Source organism: Macrosteles quadrilineatus, unplaced genomic scaffold (assembly GCF_028750875.1).
Source record: "Macrosteles quadrilineatus isolate MER2022 unplaced genomic scaffold, UCM_ALF_1.0 Scaffold_5__1_contigs__length_97177068, whole genome shotgun sequence".
In the NCBI taxonomy this organism is placed as follows: Eukaryota; Metazoa; Arthropoda; class Insecta; order Hemiptera; family Cicadellidae; genus Macrosteles; species Macrosteles quadrilineatus.
Genome location: NW_026542598.1, coordinates 81,244,482 through 81,271,956, shown reverse-complemented (window position 1 = coordinate 81,271,956; position 27,475 = coordinate 81,244,482). Strand labels below are relative to the sequence as shown.

The 27,475-nt window shown below is 36.2% G+C and overlaps 2 protein-coding genes across 15 annotated transcripts in view; both read right to left on the bottom strand.

The window, feature by feature from the left end:
• LOC128996056 (C-Jun-amino-terminal kinase-interacting protein 4-like) overlaps positions 1 to 18,143 on the bottom strand; it is a 63,729-nt gene extending 45,586 nt beyond the window's left edge. For all 14 annotated transcript variants that reach the window (XM_054421193.1, XM_054421202.1, XM_054421195.1 and 11 more), the window contains exons 1-4: positions 17,719 to 18,143; positions 3,573 to 3,693; positions 1,384 to 1,573; positions 544 to 700 (exon numbers count right to left, since the gene is read on the bottom strand). In XM_054421193.1, coding sequence (XP_054277168.1) covers positions 544 to 700; positions 1,384 to 1,573; positions 3,573 to 3,693; positions 17,719 to 18,021 — 771 coding nt within the window. In that variant the 5' untranslated portion in view covers positions 18,022 to 18,143. The remainder of the gene's footprint in view (positions 1 to 543; positions 701 to 1,383; positions 1,574 to 3,572; positions 3,694 to 17,718) is intronic.
• A 2,616-nt stretch (positions 18,144 to 20,759) lies between these two features.
• LOC128994240 (pyrimidodiazepine synthase-like) lies at positions 20,760 to 26,828 on the bottom strand. Its single transcript, XM_054418642.1, has 6 exons — positions 26,557 to 26,828; positions 25,885 to 25,990; positions 25,020 to 25,239; positions 24,182 to 24,308; positions 23,080 to 23,195; positions 20,760 to 21,100 (listed from the first exon to the last, which is right to left on the bottom strand). The coding sequence occupies exons 1-6, from the start codon at positions 26,666 to 26,668 to the stop codon at positions 20,972 to 20,974; spliced, it is 810 nt and encodes a 269-aa protein (XP_054274617.1). The 5' UTR covers positions 26,669 to 26,828; the 3' UTR covers positions 20,760 to 20,971.
• Positions 26,829 to 27,475: the final 647 nt, after the last annotated feature.

The following is a 27,475-nucleotide window of genomic DNA, read 5'->3' as shown; positions in this document are numbered from 1 at the left end:
CCAACATTTTTGGGTCAAGTTGTATGCTCAAAAGTTAACAAGTTAGTTGCGATCGCGGGTAATGTTTACAGGTTTGCCCCAATCATGGGATACGATATTAGGAATCATCCCATTACCACAAAAGATGTTTTCAATTTCATCATGACTGTGGAAGATTTTTTCAATATATATTGCCTTGATTGTGGAAGACCTTCTTGATTTCGCCATGACTGCAGAAGATGTTCACTGTTCATCACTGATCACAGAAGATGTTCAAGATGTTTTAAAATCAGGTTATACTTGAGCTATCTAAGTTTCATGAGCTTTTACACAAGCAAATAAATTATGTCGCTGGGTGTTAACCCTTTTAAATTTGTTTTGAATCCATACTAGCCTACAACAAAATTACAATAAAAATCTATTTTCCCAGCCAAATTTCCAAATTCACACATAATTTCCAGAATTTTTCGTCTGTGGCCATCCTGCTTTCATTTGTAGTCTAAACTGGCAACAACATAACATTGAAATGTAATGTCTACCCGTAGCATGTAGCATTGTACATACCTGCGGCTGCAGTTCATTCCGCAGACTAGTGAGGGAGTGGTTACTCTCTGGAGGAGAGGCAGGAACACCAGAAAACTCTCCTGGACTACCAGCAGGTCGTAGTGACACAGCGCTTTGCTCCAGGGACTGGAAACCGAACGAAACTGGACCCGTTGACCTGTGGACAAGAAAATGTTCAATACAAATCTAGGTATTAAAACAGGAATAGACCTTGTTATAGTAGCTTGAAAATTTGCTTAAATTCTACGCTAACAAATACGGTTTTGATTTAAGGATCGGTCAGTCGAGTACTGAAGTGGAAACATAATCAACCATTTTTCAAGATATAATTAAGCTTCCAAGTTTGAAAAAATTCTTAAAGTATTTTTTATCAATAGTGCCACATCTATCTGAAGTATTTATTTGTGCTAGTAAGCCAATGCGATATTATTAGCACATACAAAACTTTATATAGCAAGTGGAGAATGGGCAATATACTCATTGAACAAGAAGGCAGCGAACATCGACTCATGCAGCATTGAACCTTGAGGCGCCTAACAATTCTTTTCCAGCATCCTATATAATATCATTTTAAAATTTATCTTATGTCATTAAATTATGAAGATGCAATAAAGGATAGGTATTATATGATATTTATGCTTCTTTGAGAGACATTTAGTCCACACAATGTCTTTAATAGCTTGTACACATACCTAGAGGTGTATAACCATAACATGCAAATAGAATACACTAATAATATAAAATATAAATATAAAATATAATATACTAGTGTTATGTCGAGGGAGAATGGACTAATACAACTAGTTCACACAAAGACAAATAATGCAAAATTTACAATACCTGTTGAGCTGGGATATTCCAAGGTTCCCAAGTCGACTCCGACCAGAGACTTCTATTCTTTCCGAGTTGCCCATGATAATTTTTGTTCTCTCCATGTAGTCCATATGGGTCTTGAACAGTTCTGTATATCGTTCATGCAGTTTTGAATATTCCTTCTTCATTTCCTGTTCTTTCTCTTCTAACCTGTATACTGTAAAAAATAATTTTGTTAATGACAAATTTGTGAAATTGGTAAGCAAAAATGTCCTAATTACAACCCCGAGAGTAGAAGACCTCCTGAAAGGCCCAGGTTGTGATGACAAGATGAAGTAAGAAGAAATCTGAGAAGAATGGGAAGAAGAGAGGATGAAGCAATGGATCGAGAAATCTGGAAGCAGTGTGTTGGCGAGGCGAAGTACCTCCTTGGGCACCAAGAGCCACGGCAGTAAGTAAGTAAGTAATAAGAGTAGACTAGATGTTTCAGACAACTATTATACATTACCTAAACTTTTTATACAGACTAAGAATTTACGCTTTTTTATTTTAATTTGTTATGCCCCACCTTTACATCCTAGGACGCTTGGTTCTGGTCTCGAACTGTTTTACACATTAGCCTACTTCAGGCTAGTCCTAGATGGTCGCAGCATTATTACAAAGATAAAATCCATTGGTGATGGGCGGGATTTGACACGGGACCTTGGGCTATGAAGAACTCTACCACTAGACCGGCTCAACCCTTATTATTACTACTGCCGCTCTGTCATTGGCTAGTCGCCTCCCTTCCCACTCTATAGCTAGCGACCCTTGTTTCGTACATCATGTTGATTTTGAAACTGTTAAATAGTTACAGTAAACCTCTTACACATTAAAAAATCATTGTTCATCACCAATTTTTCGGTTAAGATTTTTCTTGAAAGTTTAGACATTGTTTACGCTTGTAAAAATCAAGCAACTATTTAATAATTACAGTCAAAACAAACCCGAAAAAATTTGACTCCTGCCTAAAATTAGCAATGCTAGCTAACTGACTTAATACTTCAATATGTTGTTTGATAATGTTACTTAATTTTCCACCCTTTCATTATTAAACTTCCAATTAAAATGTCTTCATAGTTTGACATTTTTATTGGTCCCTTGGTTTTTTACTCATCCAAAGTTCCACTGTACATACCAACTCATCGGTTACATAACGGCTTGTAAGTAGCTCCTGGATTGCTCATGCTAATTAACAAGCTTTGATTGACCTGCCTAAGAATACATTATAGTCTACTTATTCAACAGGTTCTGCAAGCTATGTACGCAATTGACAGTCACTTTGTGTTTTTCAAAACCGCTGATGTGAATGGATCTTGTACTTCAGTTTATTTACAATTTTTATACTATTTTACTTACAATAGTTTATATACAATTTTAAATGTTTCAGTTTTACATAGGCCTATACAAAAACATTAGTTTGTTTTAATTTTATAAGATAAGGTGTTATCAGATTAATTTTGATAATTTAAAACTGTGACAATTTAATACTCTGCTTGTGGTCGACTACTGCTGGGGTAAAAGATTCAATAACTTAACTTAATGTATTTTTTACATGTTTTCTACTGTTTTTACATTAGGTTGTGTACATTAATGACATTAGTTACAAATCACTAGAAAAAATTGTGGTTTAATAGTGATTGAAAGATTTCTGGAAAATCTGATTTTTACTCAGTTTATCTTTGGGTAATCCATATTCCTACATTACTGCCTGGTAAAAAGTACCTTATCACCAAGTGATGTCATAAGAATTTTTTTTCATATACTAACGAATATAAAATATTTTATGAATGAACTTCATTAAACAGTTTGAGAATTGAAATATTAAATTCTGATGAAGCAACACATACATCTGATGGTTTGGGACCACGCCCCACGGTTTGCATGTGATGTGCCCTGAGAGATGATTGTAACCCTCTCCACCTACCTTGATGATAAATTTTTATCCTCCTTGCACCCCCAACAAACCTAAAACCTCTTACGTCCTTGGGCCCGGGCCCATTTATAAAAGCAGTCCTGGAACCACCCCCAAGAGGTTTGGAGGCGTAATTCCACTTAGCTAAAACTTGAAATGATAAGTCTGTTGGTCTCAGGTAAAGAGAACTTTCACTGGGTATTTGAGATATCCTTTTTTCAAAAATCCAATCAATATATTATTGATTCTAAAAACCTCTCACCATGGTCAGAAGAGTTTTTAGCTTTAAGCTCTAGCATCCTGACGATGGACTCGAGACTCTCGATTTTCCCCGTCAAGTCTTTTCTTTCATCCTCCGTCGCATCTTCCACTTCCAGTAGTTTCTGAAAAAGAAAAGTAATTTACTGTACTGATAATACTTAGAGCATACAATAATTTAACCTATTTTTAAATGTTCAGGATACAAGTTAACATAAAAGGAAAACTTAAGAATAAAGAGTCTAATCATAGACAAATAGAATAATGACTGTCAGCTTTTCTGCGGTTATTCTGGCGCCCACATCTAGGATTGCAGTGTAGTTACGGCGCACTCTGCTGCAGGATCTGCTGATAGCATACGGCAAGGAGCCGACAATGACAGCGAATCGAACACCGAGTGGCACATCGCAGGACCTTCCTTTGACAGTCTATATTTATTTTATTTTCCTATGGTCCAATACAATGTTAAGATTGTAGGACAGTACTTCTATTTGAGTTATTAAAATCAAATGATTAAAATCATAGCCTAAAATGTTCAAAAAATACCTAATGAAAATCTAGGAGACTATATATAAACTAGCTAGGTATATTAAACCTATTTTCAGTAATACTTTCTTTGATTCTGATGTTAAAAACTTTATTTATTCTACTTGGCTGTAGAAAACATTTTAGGGTCTATAGGAGTTTAATAGGAAGATTTTTTTAGTATAACGTAGAAATGAAATTATTAGAACATTTCACAAACTTAATTAGTATAAAAGATTTTATTTTGAAAATTGTGGAGTTTCAATCACAACAGATGAGAACCCAAATTCTTTTTTTTTACTGGCGAACTGCTACACTAATTCAAAATAACAAACATGATAACAATTTCAAAATTACATCAACACTACATGTTCTTCAACAGAATAATTGTACAAGCTCAGGAAAGGATTTCCTTGAAAGTAAACAAATCGGAGTAGTATTTTAATACGAGGGGTGTAAACTATGTCAAAGTCAGTGAGCATACAACTGCATGACTTGTCGAGAGTTAAATTTGTGTATAATTATGACTCAATGTGTACTTATAAGTGACTCAAATTAAAACAGAAGACCCAGATAAAAACTCTTGTATCAGAAGCAAGCGTTACATTGTTGTATGCAAACACAACAATACAACTCATTGCATTTATATGTGATAGGTATTATATAGGAAAACCCCCAAGATATAAATGAAGCAAGTAGGTCAATACCTGAGCAGAATTGGAACACTAATGTAAGTAAATGGATTAAATCAAATTACAAGGTCCGTTTCACGCAACATTAGTTGAATTGACACTTGTTGTCTATACCTAACACTTATGCGGCACCATATTTGGACTTGCCAAACCCCAAGCCAAGAATCAGTAGGTTTTCAGACATCACCTTTATATTATTGATTTAATTATTTCCCCTCTAATTTTATCCAAATAGCTTTGCAGTTTAATTAATATTTCACAATTTTAATGTAAATGATTTTTAAACTACATAAAAGTTAGAAAAATAGGTAATGAGATTAAAGTCATGTTGTACAAATTTTAAAACAACTTTTTTGCTTTGAATTTAAAATCTAATAAAAAGATGTAAAACAATTTTACTGTTTACATAAACAACCCTAGCCTGAATTAGGAAGATGCCTAGACCAGCTCAAAACTTGAATTTTGCTAGGAAGCTGTGTGGTTATAGTACTTGTCTAACTAGAAGGTTTAGTCCCATTAAAAGCAGTAGCTTTTTGATGAATTAGAACTGAACCCACCTCACCTTCAATTATACTTTAAATAAAAACAGCAGATCTTACTAAGTACTAGGTGGCGTTCGCAAAGGCATCCACAAAATTGAGCGGAGTCATCTTGGGTTTATATTATATTGTTACTGCAGTAATACCAGTCGTTTTTAATGCATGCGTTGCGGGTCTAAAGTAGCATTTTTACTCTTTAGGAAGTAAAAATAGTTTTTTCCTACAGTCACCCAAGAAAGTTGGCTTCCTTGTACTGTTTATAGTACAGAAAGCTGCTAATTGCTGCATATTTATACTTTGCCGTACGGTTTATACTTTGCCGTACGGTTTATACTTTGCCGTACGGTTTATACTTTGCCGCACATCAGGATTCCAACGAAACAACACAAAACAGCGTGGTTCCATTATGCACGTAATCCGTGTACGCTTGGAAATAGGTTGGCAACACTTAAAGATAATTATACTATGAGCAGCTGATTGACTATTATAACTACGATTTAACCTGTCATTTCGTGTTTATAGTTTCGGTATTTCTGAACTTTCTAAACTTTTCTTTTAAACGTTTTTAAAACCTTCCTACGATCTTAATAAACAAGAAAATACCTTTTAAACATTTTTTTAGGCACGGAAACCACTTCAAATTACAAAAACATACGGAACTATATTCTCAAAACGCGGAGCACATTTCTTGCCGAGGAAAAATAGCGGAGTGATATGGACCGCGGGTACTACTTTCTCTAGGGCACCATTTGTGTTGCCAGCTGAACCTAAAAACGTGTTGCATAGTGTTTGAAAGACTAATTATTTATATGCTTTATAGTGACTGTAGGAAAAATATAATGTGTAACACGAGTGAAAAAGGCCTTTGCTGCACTCGAGAACATTCCACACTCGCCTGCGGCTCGTGCGTAAACATTGCTCTCGTGTGCAGCAAAGTGCCACTTTCACCACTAGTTACACAAATAACTATTATCCTCTATGGAGTAAAAATCAGCTGTTGTAAACTCAGTTGTAAATTACTATTATAAACGATTGCATGTATCGAAATACGTATCGATTCGTGCTTCGTAATTATTTTAACCTACAGTCTACAGTCTCTTCCTATAGTGTTTTAGCATTGCAGATACATTAATCCATTCCCACACTCAACACGCTCACCTTTACTACTTCCTTCACCACCCCCTACGTCGTGGACCTATTTCCCTCTCTTCCCATAGAATTTTAGGATTGCAGATACATTAATGTAATTTCCAAAACAGTTCCCACACTCTGCACTGCAAGCCTTTACTACTTCCTTCACCATTTCCTACGTCATAGACTTGTTTCCTTCCCTTCTCATAGCATTTTTGGATTAAAGATACATCAATCTAACTGCCATAGACGGTTTTCACACTATGCTCATACTTTACTACTTTCTAAGCCATTTCCTACATCGTGGACCTGTTTTCATCACTTTCCATAGCAATTTAGTATTTTAGATACATTAATCTAATTGCCACAAACATTTCCCACACTACGCACTGCTAGCCTTTACTACTTCTTTCGCCATTTTCTATGTCGTGGGGATGCTTCCATCCCTTCTCATAGCATTTCAGCATTGCAGATACATTAATCTAACCGCTACAAACGGTTTCCAGTTCCCACACTCCACACTGCTCACCTTACTACTTCCTTCACCTCTTCTTACGTCGCGGACATGTTTCCCTCTCTTCCCATAGAATTTTAAGATTGTAGATACCTTAATCTAATCGTCATAAACAGATCCCACTCTCCGGACAGCTCACCCTGACTACTTCCTTCACCACTTCATACGTCTCGGACCTTTTCTCTCCCTTCCCATAACATTTTAGGATTGCAGATCCCATAATCTAATCGTCATAAAAAGTTCCCACACTCCAGACTGCTCGCATTTACTACTTCCTTTACCACTTCCTACGTCACGGACCTGTTTACCTCCCTTCACATAGCATATTAGGATAGCAGATACCTTGATGTAATCGTCATAGACAGTTCCCACACTCCGGACAGCTCGCCTTGACTACTTCCTTCATCACTTCCTACGTCGCGGACCCGTTTTCCTCCCTTCCCATAGCATTTTATGATTGCAGATACCTTAATTTAATCGTCATAAGCAGTTCCTACACTCCGGACTGCTCGCATTTACTACTTCCTTCACCACTTCCTACGTCACGGACCTGTTTCCCTCCCTTCCCATAGCATTTTATGATTGCAGATACACTAATCTAATCGTCATAAACAGTTCCTACACTCCGGACTGCTCGCCTTTACTACTTTCATCGCCACTTCCTAAGCCACGGACCTGTTTCCCTCCCTTTCCATAGCATTTTATGATTGCAGACACCTTAATCTAATCGTCAAAAACAGGTCCCACACTCCGGACAATTCACCTGGACTACTTCCTTCATCACTTCCTATGTCGCGGACCCGTTTTCCTCCCTTCCCATAGCATTTTATGTTTGTTGATACCTTAATCTAATCGTCATGAACAGTTCCCACATTCCAGACTGCTCGCCTTTACTACTTCCTTCACGGACCTGTTTACCTCCCTTCCCATAGCATTTAAGGATTGCAGATACCTTGATCTAATCGTCACAAACAGTTCCCACACTCCGGACAGCTCGCCTTTACTACTTCCTTCACCACTTCCTACGTCACGGACCTGTTTACCTCCCTTCCCATAGCATTTAAGGATTGCAGATACCTTGATCTAATCGTCATAAACAGTTCCCACACCCTGGACAGCTTGCCTTGACTACTTCCTTCACCACTTCCTACGTCGTGGACCTGTTTTCCTCCCTTCCCACAGCATCTTATGATTGCAGATACCTTAATCTAATTGTCATAAACAGTTCCCACACTCCGGACAGCTCGCCTTGACTATTTCCTTCACCACTTCCTACGTCGCGGACATGTATCCCTACCTTCCCATAGCATCACAGGATTGCAAATACCTTAATCTAATGGTCATAAACACTCCAGACTGCTCGCATTTACTACTTCCTTCACCACTTCCTACGTCACGGACCTGTTTACCTCCCTTCCCATAGCATTTTATGATTGCAGATACCTTAATCTAATCGTCATAAACAGTTCCCACACTCCGGACTGCTCGTCTTTACTACTTCCTTCACCACTTCCTACGGCACGGACTTGTTTTCCTCCCTTCCCACAGCATCTTATGATTGCAGATACCATAATCTAATCGTCATAAAAAGTTCCCACACTCCAGACTGCTCGCATTTACTACTTCCTTTACCACTTCCTACGTCACGGACCTGATTACCTCCCTTCACATAGCATATTAGGATAGCAGATACCTTGATGTAATCGTCATAGACAGTTCCCACACTCCGGACAGCTCGCCTTGACTACTTCCTTCATCACTTCCTACGTCGCGGACCCGTTTTCCTCCCTTCCCATAGCATTTTATGATTGCAGATACCTTAATTTAATCGTCATAAGCAGTTCCTACACTCCGGACTGCTCGCATTTACTACTTCCTTCACCACTTCCTACGTCACGGACCTGTTTCCCTCCCTTCCCATAGCATTTTATGATTGCAGATACACTAATCTAATCGTCATAAACAGTTCCTACACTCCGGACTGCTCGCCTTTACTACTTTCATCGCCACTTCCTAAGCCACGGACCTGTTTCCCTCCCTTTCCATAGCATTTTATGATTGCAGACACCTTAATCTAATCGTCAAAAACAGGTCCCACACTCCGGACAATTCACCTGGACTACTTCCTTCATCACTTCCTATGTCGCGGACCCGTTTTCCTCCCTTCCCATAGCATTTTATGTTTGTTGATACCTTAATCTAATCGTCATGAACAGTTCCCACATTCCAGACTGCTCGCCTTTACTACTTCCTTCACGGACCTGTTTACCTCCCTTCCCATAGCATTTAAGGATTGCAGATACCTTGATCTAATCGTCACAAACAGTTCCCACACTCCGGACAGCTCGCCTTTACTACTTCCTTCACCACTTCCTACGTCACGGACCTGTTTACCTCCCTTCCCATAGCATTTAAGGATTGCAGATACCTTGATCTAATCGTCATAAACAGTTCCCACACCCTGGACAGCTTGCCTTGACTACTTCCTTCACCACTTCCTACGTCGTGGACCTGTTTTCCTCCCTTCCCACAGCATCTTATGATTGCAGATACCTTAATCTAATTGTCATAAACAGTTCCCACACTCCGGACAGCTCGCCTTGACTATTTCCTTCACCACTTCCTACGTCGCGGACATGTATCCCTACCTTCCCATAGCATCACAGGATTGCAAATACCTTAATCTAATGGTCATAAACACTCCAGACTGCTCGCATTTACTACTTCCTTCACCACTTCCTACGTCACGGACCTGTTTACCTCCCTTCCCATAGCATTTTATGATTGCAGATACCTTAATCTAATCGTCATAAACAGTTCCCACACTCCGGACTGCTCGTCTTTACTACTTCCTTCACCACTTCCTACGGCACGGACTTGTTTTCCTCCCTTCCCACAGCATCTTATGATTGCAGATACCATAATCTAATCGTCATAAAAAGTTCCCACACTCCAGACTGCTCGCATTTACTACTTCCTTTACCACTTCCTACGTCACGGACCTGTTTACCTCCCTTCACATAGCATATTAGGATAGCAGATACCTTGATGTAATCGTCATAGACAGTTCCCACACTCCGGACAGCTCGCCTTGACTACTTCCTTCATCACTTCCTACGTCGCGGACCCGTTTTCCTCCCTTCCCATAGCATTTTATGATTGCAGATACCTTAATTTAATCGTCATAAGCAGTTCCTACACTCCGGACTGCTCGCATTTACTACTTCCTTCACCACTTCCTACGTCACGGACCTGTTTCCCTCCCTTCCCATAGCATTTTATGATTGCAGATACACTAATCTAATCGTCATAAACAGTTCCTACACTCCGGACTGCTCGCCTTTACTACTTTCATCGCCACTTCCTAAGCCACGGACCTGTTTCCCTCCCTTTCCATAGCATTTTATGATTGCAGACACCTTAATCTAATCGTCAAAAACAGGTCCCACACTCCGGACAATTCACCTGGACTACTTCCTTCATCACTTCCTATGTCGCGGACCCGTTTTCCTCCCTTCCCATAGCATTTTATGTTTGTTGATACCTTAATCTAATCGTCATGAACAGTTCCCACATTCCAGACTGCTCGCCTTTACTACTTCCTTCACGGACCTGTTTACCTCCCTTCCCATAGCATTTAAGGATTGCAGATACCTTGATCTAATCGTCACAAACAGTTCCCACACTCCGGACAGCTCGCCTTTACTACTTCCTTCACCACTTCCTACGTCACGGACCTGTTTACCTCCCTTCCCATAGCATTTAAGGATTGCAGATACCTTGATCTAATCGTCATAAACAGTTCCCACACCCTGGACAGCTTGCCTTGACTACTTCCTTCACCACTTCCTACGTCGTGGACCTGTTTTCCTCCCTTCCCACAGCATCTTATGATTGCAGATACCTTAATCTAATTGTCATAAACAGTTCCCACACTCCGGACAGCTCGCCTTGACTATTTCCTTCACCACTTCCTACGTCGCGGACATGTATCCCTACCTTCCCATAGCATCACAGGATTGCAAATACCTTAATCTAATGGTCATAAACACTCCAGACTGCTCGCATTTACTACTTCCTTCACCACTTCCTACGTCACGGACCTGTTTACCTCCCTTCCCATAGCATTTTATGATTGCAGATACCTTAATCTAATCGTCATAAACAGTTCCCACACTCCGGACTGCTCGTCTTTACTACTTCCTTCACCACTTCCTACGGCACGGACTTGTTTTCCTCCCTTCCCATAGCATCATAGGATTGCAAATACCTTAATATAATGGTCATAAGCAGATCCCACACTCCGGACAGCTCGCCTTGACTACTTCCTTCAGCACTTCCTACGTCGCGGACCCGTTTTCCTCCCTTCCCTTATAGTTTTTGGAATGCATATACCTAAATCTAATCGTCATAAACAGTTTCCACACTCCAGACTGCTTACCTTTAGTACTTCCTTTAGCACTTCCTACGTCACGGACCTTAAGCTAGTGTCGTCATTTGATTATATTTATGATTCATACCGTTTCTGTTCTAATATCTGTGGAATAATGCTATCAGCTATTTCTTTATCTACTGCACTCAAAATTCAACAGCTGATCATATGTCTTTGTTTATGTGTCAAATACTGCTTCCATAAGGATTACATTGAAACTTTGAGACCCAGTGGGGCGGATTCCTGAGAGTTATTTTTAACGCCATATAGATGTTGGCACTCACCGATATGGTCTTTATCACCATCCAAAATTTGAAAACGATTGATTCAGCCGTCTAGGAGGAGTTTGCGTATTACGAAATGCATAAAAGTCAACGTATAAGAGCTTCGCTCGCTTCGCTCGCTCCGCTCAAAAAAAGTTGAATAAGATCTTACTCATATTGCTATATATTGGCTATATTGTTTAGATGCTCAATAATTGTGTATTTATCAGCTAATGAATTGTTATCAACAAAATCAATAACTAGGCTCCCACAACGACTAATGCCCAATTTGAGCCACCTTCCTGTCCCATTAAGTATTGCCAGTAATCACAAGTAGCCCACATGGGAGATAGCTCGGGTCTTGAAGGTCACAAGCAGTCGCCTCGGCTTACCCTCATGTGTGTAATCAAATCAATTTCAAATCCATCCAGGCTACCAGTATCATAAAAATACTTATCTTGATAGGCTCAGTAATTCTGAGAAATATTGAGGCATTTACTCTTGTAACCAAAGAAATATTTATCTACGTACTAAAAATGTGTAACTGAAAGAATAAGCTCTACAATTATACAAATTGAGATATCTACCATAATGTACACAAATTAAAATAAAGTGGAATATTTTGGGTGGGTCAAATAATTATGATCACAATTTTTTTATAAGCTCTCCTTTTAATAATACCTGTAGCCTATATTAGAAACTTAGGAATTTTTTTTTTTATTTTACTGTGCTTCTTATTTTTAGTAATTTTTGTACCTTCCTAACTTGTGTATTATTTATTTAACAATACGGTACAATAATAACATACGATGTTACATAATTCTCTAGTTACTGACCCTGTTGAACAATTACAGTTGAACCTCTATAAGACGAATTTCAAGGGGTACGGTAAAAATTCGTACTATAGAGGTATTCTTAATAAAGAGGGTCGTTTTATCGAGGTTTAATGCTGCTGTTATTCTTCTTATAGAGGTTTCTCCTCGCTCCAAGGTTTCTCCAAACAATGACTGAGGAAGGAGGAGGGATGGGTGGGGGTTTCATGTTGAGACAAGCTTCTGTTTGTTTTGAAAACTACGTACTATGGAGGTTAAGATTGTGATAAATTCGTCTTATAGAGGTCACGTTCGTCTTGTAGAGGTTTTGTGCTAAGAATATTCGTTGTATATAGGTTAATCAATCCTAGCCCAGATCACAAACAAATTCGTCTTATGGAGGTTTTTAACTTAATTACTACGTTGTATAGAGGTGTTTTTAGCATTGACCTATATGAAAGTGTCAAGGGGATTAAAAAAATTCGTCTTATCGAGGAATTCGTTTTATCGAGGTTCGTACAAACGAGGTTCAACTGTAATTATTGAATTTAACAATAAAGCTCTTAATTCTTTATATTTTAGCGAATTTCCCTATAGGGAAGTAGCTATTACCGTAGGTCTCATGGTAAGACATAAGCCCGGGACCGATTTACTTTTTCATTTTGATGTCCCCAGAGGCCAAAAACACCATTCGTTCAAATTTTTATATATCTATATATAGAGATATATATATATATATATATATATATATATATATATATATATATATGTGTCCATCCGCACGATAACTTGAGTAATTTTTGTCCGATTTTGATAAAATTTGGTTTGAAGGTGTAAGGCGGGATAAACTTGAATGAGTTCGCGAACCAGCATGATCGGACTATGGGAACGGGGGTTTATGGGGGGTTTTATGGGGTAAAAATAGGTTTTTCCCATTTTTGACCCTAAAAACACAAAATTTCACAATTTCTTTTCAAACCATTTTGTAGAGCTTAAAAAAACAAATAATTTAGTATATTGAAGCGTTATTATGCGCCTAATGGTTACGGAGAAAATTCAAAAAAATTGTAATTTTAAAATTCCCATGTTATTCTTATGGAGAATAAGTCAACTGTTGTAGTTTGCTTGTTTATGAACATATTTTGATCGATTTTGGAAAATACTTTTATTTCTTACTAAACTATTATCATTTTATAAAAAAAACTTTTTTACCCTCCCTGTTGCAGCAAACCTAAGTACTCGTTAAACTAATTCTATTTAAATAGGAAATAAATGTGCTATTTTTATGGAGGCATTTTAGTGTAAATCCAATCAGGTTAATGGAAATTCGCTTAGTCGGCAGGTTTGCTGCGGCGGGGGTATTTTATGTTTAATTAGTCTTTGGAACATTGATATTCTATACCTATTATATGTAAAACATTAGCCTACATGTAAGTAACGGATAAAATAGGCCCACGGTCCACTTTTTGTGTGATTTGAGAAACAACTAATTCTCACAACCCCCACTAATTGTTCAGAGTACGATTGGGCTGGGCTATTGTTATATGCTTTGTTAAAATAATAGTAAATAAGACTGCTATGAAATAAAGTATGCTTCAATGTAGTTTAAATTATATTATTTTATCTGGGAGCTACTAGGGTAAACAGATATAAGGAATCATACAGATGTTATCAATAGACAACATATCACTTAGATAATAAGGTGGTCCTACCATGGCCCGAATCTAAACTCAGGAGTTGTCTACCAAACAAGCAGTTTGTAAATCTTTATATTATTAGAAAAATTTAAATTTTCTACACTAGGCCTATATAGAAATATTTATAGGGTACTGCATACGCTCATTATTATTTACGATGGACAGTGACGGTTCCAAGGGGGGCAAAAGCCCGTCCCCTTCCATTGGACCTTTGATATATAAATTTAAACATAGATTTTGTCATAAAAACAATAGTTTGAGAGGTTTTTGGACACAGTTCTAGACGTTGAAAAAAGTCACCAAACTGATTTTAAGACAGCTAATTTTCCCCGAGAATGAACCCCCAAACCCTCAATAGCCCCCTCCCTCGACAAGGTCATAGAACCGCCACTGACGATGGGTGTTACAGTCACCAGAGATCATTAATTAGCATAATAACTGTTTTTAGTGCAAAATGTTTTAATTTAGGCTACTAAAATTTTTTGTAAATATCCCTCCATAAAACCCTTAACAATAATACCGAAACCCTAGCCAGGCTGACACTAACCAAAACCCCCGGTCTGTAAGACCCCATTTGAAAATAATGGACCCAGCTTAGAAACACACAAACCGAAACCATGGGCCTGTGAGACCACCCCTTAAAATACACTAACGCTGGGCATGTTATGAACAGACAACCTGTCAAGGTCACGGTACCCAGGCAAAATGAACAAACTATATATCACCAGCTAGGGAGGGAAAGTGGGGAAGGTATTGGGGGAATAGAATCCCCCAAGTAAACAGTGTTGCCAACATGCGTTTGTGAAAATTCCCGTGGGCCTGTCAGACCGGGGTTTCGGTAAAAGTGTTAATTTGAAACGCTGAACCGCTTAAGTTCAGCTTAGCAAATAGCCTAATGAAGACTAATAAATCTGAACAGGGAGAGCCATCAATGATCAATAAAACTTGTGGTTGTAAAACTTGAAATATACAGGCTGAACATTTTACAGGATGTGAGTCATTTCTGTTTAAAGCTAAATTAGCTTTTCTATAATTTTGACTTGTGAAAGGGTTGAAAGGGTCTAAAGTGTTTTTAGTTTTTACTTTCGGTTCTCAAAGGTAATAGTTTGTAATTTAATGACATTTTTTTCACCAGGACAGGATGGATGAAAAAATTTCATTGGTCCAGCAAAAAAACAAGGGATCTTATCAATATCCAAAGCTATAAATCTAGTTAGTTGGTACATAAACAGTACCAGTAACATAGAACTAGTATTTTCCAAATGTGTAGGCCATCTTAGTTAAGCTGCATTATGCTCTGAGTTGGGATTTATTAAGACTGAATGTTTATCTTATAGGCTATATTTGTTTCTGTCCACCCCGATGGAATTTTTTACGTCAGAGAAAATACCCTAGCCTATTCCACACTCCGGATAATCTAATGGATCTTGATATTAGCTAATGTCAAAAAGTTATGAAATTGACCTCCTAGGCCTACTATAACTTACTAACTGTATGCTATATTAAACCCTTCGTAAGTGTCACAACAAGGAATACCCCAGCCACAGCAATCCTGTAGACTGAGCAAATTTTCATATCTGGCTGGATTTCTACTAAAATATTCACTTAAAATTGTCAGATTTATTTCCTATTTAAATAACATTACATTATAATAACGTCACCGTTATTATAATTGTCATGGTTTTTTTTGTCTTGTCTGTCAAATATATTTATATTTTTGCTCGTTACTGTTATTATATTAAAATATTTATCAATTGTTATCTAGATTTGGTTACTGGTATTGTTATTTTTCTGAAAATATTTATGCATGTTACTATTGTCTAGCAATTAAGATGAATCTGTATCTGGCTTATATATGTTTAGAAGTATTTATCTTGTAACTTGTATCTCATGATCATTGACTGTAAAAATGGTGTTTACCGTATAAATAAATAAATAAATAAATAAATAAATAAATAAATAAACATTAATTTTAATTAGGCTAGTAGGCCTACCTACTTAGGTTTACTACTACAGGAAAGATATTGAGGTGTTTTGTTTATTGAAATGTTAAAAGCTTGGTATGGAATAAAAAAAATGCCAAATTTGATAAAAAAATATCCATAAACAAGCAAACTACAATAGTTAAAAAGTGAATTCTCCATAACAATAGGTAACACATATGGGAATTTTAAATTTAGGCTACAATTTTTAAATTAGCCTAAGTTAGGCCCTATCTCCATTTTTAATGGTTAGGCGCATACAACAATGCTTCAATAAACAAAAATTATTTATTTTTTTAAGCTCTACAAAATGGTTTGGAAAGAAATTGTGAAATTTCGTTATTTTTAGGGTCAAAATGGGAACAACCATTTTTTGCCCCATGAATGGTTCCCATTAGGTATCTGATCATGCTGGTTTGCCAACTCGTTCGAATAAACATAGGTTTACACGTTTGTACCAAATTTAATCCAAATCGGATCATTTTTGCTTGATTTATCGCGTTAACGGACACATGCACACACACACGCACACACATATATAAATCTAAACGGAGGGTGTTTTTTTTTTAATTATTTATTTTTACGGGCAAAGTTAGGGCCACATTAGCCTTTCTTACAATTAATCTATATAAGTTTCTGCAGAAAATGCTACATAACAAGTTAGTAAAATTGTTTTTTTGCAGAAAATATTTCTGTAGAAAAGTCAACAACTTTATTTTTTGCAGAAAAATTCTCCGTTCTGCAACAGTAACGCTACAAAATGTCATGCAAAACAAAAGCTGCGATGTCAATACTCCGCGCATCAATCGTAAGGAAGAACACATGGAATAACCAAATTGCCAAAGCCATTTAATGTAATAACAGTAGGCGTTTTTGAACCGATACTAGCGTTTGAAAACTTATTTAACCTATTTCCAAGAAGACTAGATATTAATTAAAACTATCACACACACGGTTCATTAATACGCAGCTTGGACCGTGTGAGCCTGCATAACATTTTTTGGTTTTTCCAAGAGTCTTTTGCAGAAAGTTAAAAACGCTCTGCTTTGCCGCCTTATTCAGTAACAAGACTACAAGATCACGCCACTCATCCTAAACTCATCACCATTCATAAGTTACTTGGCTTAAAATACCTAGGTACCTTCGTATGGTCGCCATTTCATTTAAAAGTATTAAATTATGAACTGCAAGCATATATGGTAAGAAGACATTAGGTAAGTAGTGATCTGATCCGAGTGATTTGTAAGTAAGTGTCAAGTACTTAGGCTACAAGCAGAAGTAAGAGTAGTGTGTAAAGGCAAGGTTTGCCGCCTTTGTTTAGTTGAAAATTGGGACAACCCCCTCCCCCAGGATTAACACAGACATAAATACAGGAAAAAGGGACAGAAATCAGGACTGCCCCGACAGAATCTGACAGTGGCAACCCTGCTTTAGGCTATTAGCCTAATTGAGTAGGATAATGTGAACCCACAATCCAATGTTTTAATGGACTGTTTTATCAAGTAGGCTAACATAAAGTATAAAATATGCTTAAGGTAAACCAAAGTAAATAATGTAGGCTACCTGTTCTGCTGTTTTCCTCAATTGCTTCTCCCTTTCATACTGGGTAACAAGCTGTTCATTATCCTCCCTCAGTAACTCGAGTTCAACTTCGTGTTCTTGGTTTTCCGTATAGGATAGATCTAAACATTCTAAAACGTTCACCACAAGAGGCATTAAATCTTTCACTACATCTTCGTCGTATTTACCAATCATTTTCTCAAACTCTTGGTAAATACTGCCAGCCAAGGACTGAACCTTCTCTGACATAACAACATGAGAATCTTCATGTGTCCCATAGACGGTTTCTGGCTCCATTTCAATCATTTTTAATAGTATTGTTTAATATATTTACCTATACGCTAGTAGTAAATACCAGGTTACAAATAATATAAACATTATTCATTTATATAACGCGTACAATGACTCACAAACACCATAGTGACATTTCTCCAGATTCAGATTGCTGATTTTTCTTTCCATTCAATGACCAATTGTGCGTAACAAAACATATGTTCTCTTCCGACAGCCAAGTGCACCAACATAAAAAGTGTTCAGCGAAGGTCCTGTGAGATATATACTCATTTATGCGTTCATTTAAATATAAAAGCTCCAGATGTTCGATTATTTATATAACCATAGATAAAACATACTCCTCAAGGATATAACCGTAGATAAAACATACTCCCAACTAAATCAAAAGTATTAGTCACAACTGACTGGAAGAGTACTTAATTAATGTATCTGAAAATCATACCAAGACCATATATTCCATATATTACCATAGATAAAACATTTAACATACTCCTATGTTTTATCTATGATATTACATAACGTGTTTTTCGTCATTTTCTTAACACCTCTCTCCCCCTCACCTGTGAAGCTGAATCGAATCAACACAAGCTTAAACCCCCTCCCCCCATGTAACATGCCGCTATCAGATGTTCCCTTAATAAGGCTGCGTTGTGGGGTACGGGAACAGTATGAAATCTCGGTAAAATTTTCTTCCGAAGTAAAAAGTCTTATTGTATACTAAACACTCCTCATGAGTTACTGTCTCTTTTTACTGTAGTGTCACTTTTTTTAGCAATATTTACATTACTGTAATAAATTTAGCAGTACAACTAATTCAGATTTATCTTATTTATTTGCCATCGTATTTAACCACCAGGTGACTGAAGTGAAGTCATTCTTTCATGTCCTGAACGTCTTGGAACTAGACTAGTTCCAGCCCAAAAATTAAAAATAACAAAATTTAACGGATATTACGTATGTTCACCAAAAGGACAATTTCTTAAATAATTATATCATTTAGGTACTTTCGGGGAAATGGGTTTTTATAACGATTATGATGAAAACCCCCTCCCCCACCCCGTAATGCTAATCAGAACCTCTCCCCCTCCTTGAGTGTTATATGTGGACGGCCCCTAACACGGCCGCCTTTAACTCCCCCCTAAACGTATAAATCACATTTCTCTAAATAACTGTAACATAAGATTTAAATGCATTTTGTATACATTAAATATATCTAACAACAAATGTAAAAAAAAAAACAGAAAAAATGAAAAAGAGTAAGGTGGCAGACCGCGGCCTGGTAGAATTGGCTATGTCGCAACTAGTGCGTTGTTTAGCACGAGATGTCCCATGATAATGACATGGCAGACAGGTGACACCAGATCATTCGCGTACTATCCAGCATTAAAATTAAAATTTACTAACATAAATTTATTAGAAGATTGAAAATAAATCATATAGAATTGAAAAACAAAACATTATAAATTAACATGTTATCTTGCTGTACATAAAAAATACACAAATTACCATTAGCTGCACCCAAACAAAACAGCTGTTACAACACTACTTGGCTATAACGTTGCCACTTCGAAGGCAGCGGCCTTGAGTTGAAGCTCGCCGTGGGCAGACTATGTATTCTCCAGCTCCAGCCAAGGCCCCACTAGAAAAACTTTTTTAGTGAGGCCTTGCTCCAGCTCACCATCAGCTGCCACTGCCCCTTTAGGAGTTCCGTGGAAAAAAATGCGAAAAAGCTCCATCACACATATGAAAAATAATGTATGCATGTAACTCTGACTCTAGGAGTCTCTGGCAGTACTGCTTAGATATAATTATATGAGGATACGATTTTAGCACTTAGATTTATGTTGACGTGTGATGTCCACGGCTACCTTTAACTCCAGGCCGCGGCCTGGTAAGAATTGGCAACGTGAGTAGTGTTGTTTAGCACTATACATACCATAAGATAACATGGCAGACATGTGACAGCTCATTAATTCACTTAATATGAATTTAAATGTATGAATAAATTTATTAAAATATTGAAAATAAAACATAGGTAGAGAATTGAAAACCATACAAAATAAATTAAAAATCTATTTCAGTTCATGGATGAGTTAATATTTTCGTAGCCCAGTAACCAAGCTTTCATAAATTAATTTTTACGGAGATGGGATTTGTACAATTATTGCAGAATTTAAAGGACTATAACATGCTAAATTTATATCAAAATCGTTTAGGCCATTTTTGAGGAAATCCTATTTTTCCGTTATTTTATGGGTCTTTATGAAAAAATTCCCATTAAACATCAAAATTATGAAAAAAATGCAGAAATTACATGGAAATGCCATGGACCTACATACCAAATTTCATCAAAGTCGGGCAACAGGTGTGGTTTGTAGCTCTGTACACAACCACACACACAGACAACGCTTCGAAAACCACTTTTTTGGGTTCAGGGGACCCATAACTTTAATCATATATATATATATATACATGAATTAAATGAATTATGAATACTTTTCTGAATTAAATGATAAATTCTCTTACACTATGCTAAAATGTAATCCAATTTATGCACACAAGGATTCCATTTTTGGGATAAGTCGGTGTTATGCTTGTAAATTTCATTATGACTTAAAACTGATTGCTTTTACAACAAACTGGATCCACTCTTAACAGAGCAATCACAATCAACCATCTTGACAGCTGTAAAACCTCACAGTGACGACATGAATAAAAAAATCCCTAAAGGGAAATCAGAAAATACACAATTTAAAAAACAGAATAGTATACATCTTTAATGATCAACTATTAAGTACACACAATACGAATGTAATAATAAAATACGACAATTAATTAACTTAAAGAGTAGGCTTTTGCAACCAGTTGTAAGTAGAGTTTTTTCAAACACATAAATTCAAGAGAGACAAGTCTCTGTATTTTGAATAAGTTTATGTTTATTTACAAATATATTAAGGGTCGTTCAGTGCCATAGAATATCAAAATCAGGAGTTCCGGAGTGATGAGTTCTCATGAAGGCTGCGTGGACTTCTGGTTTCACAAGGTACTTCTTAACTGCCTCGTCCATCTTCATGGATGCCACCCAATTGGTCTGAAAAGTAACATTTTTACGGTTAAATCTCGCTAATACGGCACTTAACACCCAATGACTTTGGATAATCGATGGCTTCTAGGAGATGTATAGAGTAAAAAGGATCAGTCATAAACAAGAAGGAAAAAATAAATTATTTTAACCATTTTAGGTACCGTACTTGTCACTTAAACACTGAGGTACGTGACATATAATTATTGGTTTTTTCCAAATTTTAATACTCTATGGAATTCCTGCTGTGTATGAATAGTCTTGTACGATGATTAGGCAACCATCATGTTTTAAAATATCTATGTACATCTTGTAACGAATCTTGTGCAATAATCTTTTAACTGCTAAAAATAATTTAAGAGGCGTGATTTTTTATTTTCCTTATACTAGGTCCACAAAAAGTCCAGAACATCATTTTATTTTACAAACAAGTCGAAGATGATGCACCAGAGCTTTCTACATAAAAACTTATAACAACAAATTTTCTTTTTTAAACAAATATAAGTTTTTCCCATCATAATACGAACAGCGCACAAGGAGTTGGAAGGGAATCTTTAAGTGAGAACAGAGGCGGAGTATTAAAATTAAATTAAAGGACTCTATTAGAGAATACAGTGCTGCTAACCCGATTTCAAAATGTTAATCCCAACCTAACTAAAAAGCAGAGGTTTAAAATGGTTTACCTATTGTGTCAGGTGACCGGTAGATAAGACATGGTAGTAAGAGGGAGATTATATTTATCATGAAGATTAGTTAATTATGTCAAACAGAATTTCAAAGTTCTGTAAGATAGAGCGTTATCTGAGGATTTAGTAAAATTCTTTCATTATGTGTTATGTCTTTGACTATAGTCAATAGATATGTCTAACTTAAAAGCTTGGTTGGTTTATTAAAAAAAATGTTTGTCAATGCTGTCTCAATTGAGTTAGATGTAACATGTAAATAATAGTTCTTGAAAACAGAGAAAGAAGTTATTTAGACTTTTACATAAAATACATAAAACACTGTCAGCTAAAATTATTGAAAATAAAGCCGTGTACACAAGGCCAGAAGGCAGACAGGTTATGGTAATACAGGTTGAAATACAGTGTATTTCAAGTTACCTGAGGAAGGTGGTCTGCCCACCAAATGGCTTTGTGTGGATGAGGCTCAAGTGCTTCGCGATTGGATTTTACAAAATAATTAAAATACAAAATAAATATACACACACAAAACATTTATGCAAAATAATAATGTGTTATAAATGGTGTTCATGGGCACTCACATATTGCTAAGAGTACATGGATAGACCTACTGTTTGGGTTTTATTTAAGCTTGACAGAGTAATCTTAGATTGTTATGAAGTAACGCCATATTCCAAAAATTCCGCCACTTAAAATATATTTTTATTGGCCATGTACATTAATTTAATAAGGAATAAATTATACAACTACACAGTGCTCGATTTGAGGGGAAACGCACCCTCTCTTTCAGAAAGATAAAAATATTAGCATAAATAGGTACTAATCATATTAAATAGGTTTCAGTTCCGGCACCCCAATTTTTACAAATTGGGCACTGCACCTACGCTAGGTTAAAAATAGTAATACATTTCATTACTTTAAGCATCTACTGATATCTTAACATATTGACACAAATTGAGTAAAACTCTGTGGAATAAAGAATATGAATTTTGCACACTATAACTACGTTATAGTCGGGACCACGTAAGTTTTGCAGTTGGTAGCAGCCAATCACAAGACAAGGCTAGTGCGACGTTGCCACATCACCCGTTGACAACACTAACACTAATTAAAATATACTAAGCAATATTTTCAACTCAGCTGGTATTATTAGATTTGGCAACACCGCACGGTTCTCATTGGTTCATTCAAAACCATATGGTAAATAGGCTCCTCCCTCAACTGCAAACTTACGTGGTCCCAACTTTAATTGTGCTGTACAATATATGAAATATAATAGTTTGTATTTTACATAATAATTCTCACCAGTTTCGGCAGCTTATCCTCAGGGAGGACAAATTTATCTCCGTGAAGGAACTTGAACATTTCCATCCGCTCGAACCACGGCCAGATCATATAGTCCACCATTCCTGGTTGAGCTCCTGACAAATAATGATAGTTTATCAAATACTATACATCTTAAACAAGTAAAATGAATCATTGAGATGGTTCGGAAACAGAATCAATGACCACAATTAAGGTTCCTGGCAAATAAGGTTTCATCAGGAAAATGTATTACAGCTTATAACAGTAAAATTATTATGTGGTTTGTAAACAAATTGAAATCACAAAAAAACAAATAAATAGTAAGATCCCAAAGTTCAAACTGGAACAACTAAAATCAAAAAGAACAGCTGGCTTGAGATGTTATTAAATAACGAGGTCTGCTACATCACACCACCTGATTTCAGTTACAGTGCTCGGCAAGTTGTGCAACTTCACTTTTAAAAATCTTAGCTTAGACATTGCTCTTTAAAATGAGTTCATAAAAGATATTGTAGGAACTTGGTGAGATTAAGAAGAAAAGCGTAAAAACCGCAAGTAATATTTGATAGAATTGTTTTCCTTTGATTGAGTTTGGGAGCTAAATTATTGAAAAATCTACTTACACTTTTGCAAACCTATCAGACACTTATTAGCCTATATAATTACTAATTATTGTGTAAAACAGAAGTTTTCTTTTTAATATTCAAAATAAAAAAGATACATGCATTACCATTTTGTTTACACGTAAGTTAGTTATGAAATGCATTACAGTAAGTTACATTCATTATTTGGTACTGAATAGTTTTGATAGTGATACTTTCAACTGTCACATACAGATTGTCTACATAAACATTGTCCTGGTTAACATGATTTTGAATATAAGCAGGTCCGCAGTTTGCAAGTGACATGCTTTAAGATATATTTACGCCCCTTTTCACCCTTCCTTGAGGGGGAATTTTTCTCTTCCTTGCGGCCCCTATGAACCGAACCGGCAGCAGTCTATAAAAATACTGTCCTCACTTTATGTGTGTATGCTTTGTGTGGCACTTTGTCAACACAGCAACCAACATCAAGGACTACCAGTATAATACAGTTAAGTTACCTCCAAAGTAAGTTTTGCCTCTGCTAGTTAACTCTTTGTCGAAAGCAGTTAGTTCCTTAACAATAGCCTCAAAATCCTCCAATGTAGCATTAGGGGAAGTCATTACTTTATAGCAAGGACTGGTAACCTGAAAATAAATTAGAAATGAATTAAACGAATAACATCTGTAAACAACAGTGTATTGAGGAATAACTTTTAAATGGACGGCACAGAAAAACTGTACCCTAAGATGAAACAAGTTATTTAAATATTCTTGTAATAAATATTTTCTGAAAGGTACCTATAAAAAGAAGCATTTAAGGATGAAGCATTGTCTTGGAGTCAACATAATTAAATAGGCTCAGCTAAGACATAAAACAATCATTATAAGTTTGGGATATTTTTCAAAAACTGTATCAGAAAACTAATAAGCTTTTAAGAACCAACTTTAAATACAGTGAAGGAGCATTTAGTTATAATTTAACTTTGAAAGCATTGTTTGCTTGATGATAGAAATAAGACTTTGTGATTGGAAGGATGTAATATTTTTTGCAATTTACAAGCTATTTACAAGCATCATAGATAATAAAACATGTATCGTAGTAGTTTTTAGGTACCAAGGTTACCGATATTTTAACTTGCTACTATTAAACTTGTTAGGCTATCTAATAGCACAGGAACTAGAGAGAGTTACTCTTAGAGAGAGTTAGGTAGTTTGGTTACTCTTTATGTCCAATTTTTGATATATTGGTCTTTGGATTCCAAAGTTTTAAATTAGGCCTAAATATGAATTTTTTAAACCATTAACTTTTATAATTGGCTAACATGTTTTTAGGGAGGAACACAACCGGTTATATACCTTTCCAAACGACTCAATGAGGATTCTGTCTTTCGCTTTCTGCAGGGGATCACGACTATGCAGAGGACGCTCAGGGAACTTTTCATCCAAGAAGTCAGCAATGATTAAACTCTCGTAAACACTTTGACCATCGATCAACAGCGCTGGAACCTTCCCTGATGGTACTGTTGATGTGTACCATTCTGGTTTTGCTTTCAAATTGATAAAAACTGGATCGATCCTGAAAGTATTTATTAATTAGTAAAATTACTAATTAAATTTATGTTTAAGATTTTGTGACACTGATGTCGTGAGAACTAATTTTAAATTCTAAAATTTAATAGAAACTGCCGAGTTCTAACTCTGACCTTATCTTGCACATGGCAGAGGATTTGATAGTAAAAAAAATGTAAAATCTCACATCAAAGCATACAAGATACAATGCTGCTAATTGTGTCATTCTATTCACAAATAGTAAGAGGCAAAAAGCCTTATTGCACCGTGTAAGCAAATTTGGGATTCATACGCAAAAACAGCCCTTAGTTAAAACCCATGCTCGTTATTTTAAGAGTTAGGCCTATTAATAGAAGTTTTCAATAATATGTGACACTCTTTGCAGTCCAGTGTTTACGCTAAAAATAACTCCCCTTATGTCAAATTTACTTGCGATAAGTTACCCAACTAGGGTTAAGTAGTTTAACACATATTTTTTTAACACTAACTTTGTTCCACCCTGTACAAAATAAGTTAAATATAAATAAGTTATATCAATCTGAACGGGTGGTGCTTGGCCTCTGTGGACATTAAAACAAAACAATAAATTGGTGACGGCCTAGGTATTACAATAACTTATAGACCTACGGCAATAACTACCTTACTAACTTACGAAATATTCTTTGCCAACAACGTCAAATGAGCTCGATGAGAATAAGGACAGAATCTCATGCTGTACAATCTCAGTTTCCCCTGTTGAAGGGGTGGATCTATAGAACCTGCAAAGATTGTAAATGTTATTAACACTCTTGTTATGTGGATATGAAATAAGTTATGTTCAGACTAGGCCCTACGATCATGTTTCACGCCAAAAAAGTGAATTTTTAATACAGTAGCCTAACAATTAGATTCAATTCATCATTTAACATGATTCTAGAGAGCATTCAAGGTTGATTTAGAAAATATGTAAGTTACATAACTCAAATTAGCATACACTTGATAAAAAATAAAAAAATTAAAATGTACTGGTAACTAAAATTTAGGTTAGGACATAAACAGAACATTTATTTGAAGTTCTCTGATATTTAATAGCCCAGTAAACTCCGGTACTAAAACGTATAACCATTGACTGTATAAGTTAACTTAAGTTCAGTTAAATTGTGAACAAAACACTTCAGATTACAAGGTTTAAAAAAATGTTTATTTGAGACCAACAGATTTGTAGGTTATATTTCGGAATAGTCCAGTAGAAATCCTGAATTAAAGATTAATTCCTAAGATATATTTAGGCCCATTTTGTTGATTTGTATCAGTTAAAATATAATCAATTTCCCTTATTACATACCAATTGAGAGATGTTGATATTTCTCTGACATAGCGGCCGCGGAAGCTACAGAACGAATGCTTGACAGATGAATGAACGTAAAAAACAGCTGAAATGCCTTTATGAAACCCATGGCCGAAAGGTTATAAAATGAAAATATGCTTGGTCTATAAAATCATATGACCACTATAAAATATTGTATTTGAAAATTGCAAGAGCAAATAGCTGCATTCACGATTCACAGGACTGTATTACTGTATAAAGAAAGAGCTTGCAGTGAAATTGAGGACAAAGGTGAGGTTCCAAGGTCAAACTGCTCTTTTATATTTTTAGATTAGTATTCCACTAAGTCGTTTGACCTTACTCTCAAGACAAGCAACATATTTCCTTATTCTGGTTTTCTTTTCAATAAAACCAAACCGGTTTGCACAGCACGAGTCACTGTAATTAAACAAAATAATCAACCAATATATTCACACCTTATTTTTATAGTCAATGCTAAAAATGAAACAATAATTTAACATTGTAGTAGGAAAGTAAATTTTACTACTTTTAAGCGTTTGGTACACCGTCATTTTCACGCTATATATTTCATAGGTATACGTATACAATAAATTAAATAGTCGCATAGGTAACTGTAATTCTAAAATTAGGTTGGCCACACTGATACACTATTAGAAAAATCGGTACGGTTACAACATCCGTTTCAATCGCGGATTACTCCTCTCCAATGCGCATGCGCAAACAAACTTCCATGGGACTATGGGAGCTGTAACAAGTGACACGCGTTCGATGACGATGGAAGGAACGGATACTGCAACCGGTTAACCTCACTTTGTTCTCCCAGTCAAACAAAGCCAACGCCAACTCACTCAACTAGGGTTCACCCATGGTGGAAGGAAAAAACAGGGTTCACCGATATAGATCCTATATGCTAGAT

What these genes read in the sequence shown, in the direction of transcription:
- LOC128994240 (XM_054418642.1), bottom strand. Translation starts at nt 26,668, where the DNA reads ATGGGTTTCATAAAGGCATTTCAGCTGTTTTTTACGTTCATTCATCTG. An exon ending in ATATCAACATCTCTCAATTG is followed by an intron (nt 25,991 to 26,556) that starts GTATGTAATAAG and finishes CAATCTTTGCAG; the next exon opens with GTTCTATAGATCCACCCCTT. An exon ending in AGGCAAAACTTACTTTGGAG is followed by an intron (nt 23,196 to 24,181) that starts GTAACTTAACTG and finishes ATTATTTGTCAG; the next exon opens with GAGCTCAACCAGGAATGGTG.